The sequence below is a fragment of the Lolium perenne genome, chromosome 5 (genome assembly GCF_019359855.2).
Source record: "Lolium perenne isolate Kyuss_39 chromosome 5, Kyuss_2.0, whole genome shotgun sequence".
NCBI classification, from domain to species: domain Eukaryota; kingdom Viridiplantae; phylum Streptophyta; class Magnoliopsida; order Poales; family Poaceae; genus Lolium; species Lolium perenne.
The window spans coordinates 129,201,745-129,204,688 of NC_067248.2; the positions used below are offsets into that span (position 1 = coordinate 129,201,745).

At 53.6% G+C, this 2,944-nt stretch overlaps 1 protein-coding gene across 1 annotated transcript; it reads right to left on the reverse strand.

Moving 5' to 3' along the window:
* Positions 1-529: 529 nt before the first annotated feature.
* On the reverse strand, positions 530-2,682 carry LOC127321600 (cyanidin 3-O-rutinoside 5-O-glucosyltransferase-like). The gene has a single exon (XM_051350623.2). The coding sequence runs from the start codon at positions 2,464-2,466 to the stop codon at positions 949-951; it is 1,518 nt and encodes a 505-aa protein (XP_051206583.1). The 5' UTR covers positions 2,467-2,682; the 3' UTR covers positions 530-948.
* Positions 2,683-2,944: the final 262 nt, after the last annotated feature.

Here is a 2,944-nt window from a genome sequence, read left to right on the forward strand (position 1 = left end):
TACTAACAAAAACAAACAAATTTTTATAATCAGCCATTGATGATCATAATCATGATACACATAGGGAAAACACAGATAATGTCGAGAGCATTGTCCATTATCATAGTTAACAAACTGTAAAAGTAAAAAAAGAACAACGCATGAATGACAACATATGCCATTTTCTACCGGAGGAGACTTCTTTCCTTCCACCCCATCTCTTCTCCGCTCCTGTGCCTTTGGATGCTTATGATGTGCTAATTGGAAGGAGACGAGGAAAATAGATAAAATTGGGAGAAAAGATGGGGAAAATGGCCGACATATCAGAGAAAAGAAAAAAAATGTTGTTGGGCCCCTATGGGTCTCATATTTCTTCCCTTCGCCCTCTCACGCTAGAAAAAGAAATTCGGAGAAAACCAGTAGCAATCAAATCCAAAGACAATCATGCAGAATATGGATGAGTGCCACTAGCAGTCGAATCCAAAGACAATCGGCGGACAAAAAAACTCAATTGTTGCTGAAATGAAAAACAACAGGCTGCAAGATAGCATAAGTGCAATTTTTTCGCATTTATATTCCATTAAGGCACGGCAATATCGTTGGCCATGAGACGGGTTGCACCATCTGGATATTCTGACAACCAGATAGTGTGATTGTTGGCCCATATCTATACTCAAAGCTGCTAACACATGATCAAGCTTATTACATACCCGAGGGCAAAACTCAATACTGAAATCTATAAATTCAGTAGCTACATGCATGAAAAACGATGTCCAAAAACAATATATTGTCCCAGACGAGCTTGGTCATATGTAGACGATACAAGTGCTTGCTTCAGAATTGCAAAGGTGTAATTTTAATCCTTAAACCTAATTGTTTTAAGTAAACTTCTTATTGATCCGATCAACTCTGCGATTTAACTCATGGCCACCTGGCAGCATATAGTATCGGTGATGTTGATCGATGACGCTAAATTTCCTCCTTTGACAAAATCGATTCCGACATGGTTGGTGACATCGAATCCTTCGTGCAAGCTTTGACGAAGCTTCGGAGGCTTCTCTCCGCAGGCCCGCCAGAAGCGGTTGCCCGTCGCGCCATCCCTTTCAGAGCCTCCACTCTTTCCCTGATCTCCACGGCCCTCGCGTCACTGCCCATGACCATCTCGACGCACCTTGCGAGCTCCGCGCCGGTGAAGACGCCCTCGCCGTTGCGCTCCCCTCTGACGCCGCCAGCCCACTCTTCCCCTATCAAGAACGCATTAGTCGGCTGATCGAACATGCTCGGCGCGGCGACGACCGGCACGCCCAGGGCCATGGCCTCCACCGTCGAGTTCCAGCCGCAGTGCGTGACGAAGCATCCCACGGACGGGTGCGACAGGACCGCCGGCTGATCACACCACTCTACCACCATGCCCTGCCCCTCCTGAACGACGCCGTCTAGGCAGCGGCTCACGTCCTCCTGCCGCCCGTCCTTGCGCACGACGAGTAGGTACGGCCGGCCGCAACGCCGCAGCCCGTGCACGAGCTCCTCAATCTGCTGCTTGACGTACGTCGATATGCTGCCGAACGAGACGTACACCACCGACTTCTCCGGCTGGGCCCCGAGCCAATCCATGTACCTCTTGCTGTCGGCGCTGGCGTGGTCGAAGATGTGGATCCGTGCGTCGGCCGAGGAGCCTAGCACGGGCCCGACGGCGAACACGTCCAGGTGCTGCCTCACGGCTGCAAGTGCCGCCGGCTCGAGCTCGTCGAATGTGTTGACGAGGTACTTATTGGCACTTTGCCCCTGTGCCTCCATGAACTCGAACTGTTCGCGGAACATTTCGATGACGAACTTGGCCACCTCGCCGCCGGTGGTGTCGACGTAGAACGACGGGAAATCGCGGATCCGGAGAGTCCGGCACAGGCCTGGCAGCGCAACCTCGTACGTGGGGTCGGCGGCGTGGGACGCGATGAGCTCGCCGTAGCCGTGGAAGTAGTTGTAGTGGGCGGCGAGGACGGTGGCCGGCTGGATCCAGAACACGGCCATGGGGATGGCGTGCTCCCGCGCGACGTCCAGTACACAAGGGAGGATAAGGCTGCACATGATACACGTAACGGGCCGGCCGCGTGCAGCGAGGCGCGCGACGACGGCGGAGAGGCTCTGGGAGCTCGCGCGGCGGATGCGCGCCCTCCCATCGGCGTCCTTGGCGTCGGTGCCGTCGTCGAAGCCGTCGGAGTAGGGAGCGTATGAGATGACGCCGTCTGTGGCCTCCTCCTCGTCCAACACACCGTCGCCGGACGAAGGGAACATGCGGCGGTGGGTGAACAACGGGACGGAGAGCGTGGCGAGGACGGGGCCAGAGCCGTCTTCATCCTGGAGCTGCGCGAGCCTGCGCGCGAGGACGCGACACGGGTTGATGTGGCTCTGGACTCCGAAGGCCACGATGAGGAAGTGGCGGCGCACGGCGTCGCCACGGCCGTGCGGCAGGAATTCCGCTTCGGCCATGACAAGATGGATCGGCTCGTTTGTGTTGGTGCGTAATTTAGCTTCAGTATAGAAGGACGAGGAAATAGCCGAGCTGGAAAGAGTCAATGAGTGTTACTGAGAGTGCGCTTGAAGGCGAAGCTCACTAATCAGTAATCACCACCAGGTCGCTGGATTTCTTGCATCCAGCCAACAAATGTGAGGCCAGATCGGGCGGTAGAATATGACAGCTGACCTGACAGCCCGAGTACTATATCACTCGATCCGGGGACTAAATCAATATTTATCGGAACAGTTGGTGAGAATCATGCAAGTGCAAAATAACTTATTGTATTTTCAGCCGGCTAAAACTGTCAATCCACTACAGACGGGCTACTTTAGAGCATCTCCATACACAGCTTCTAAATAAGTGCCGGCAGAAACGCTAGCACTGATGTATCAGGGACGCCGGCACAATATCCTCTATTTGAAGATATTGCTTCCACATCAGCAGTTCCAT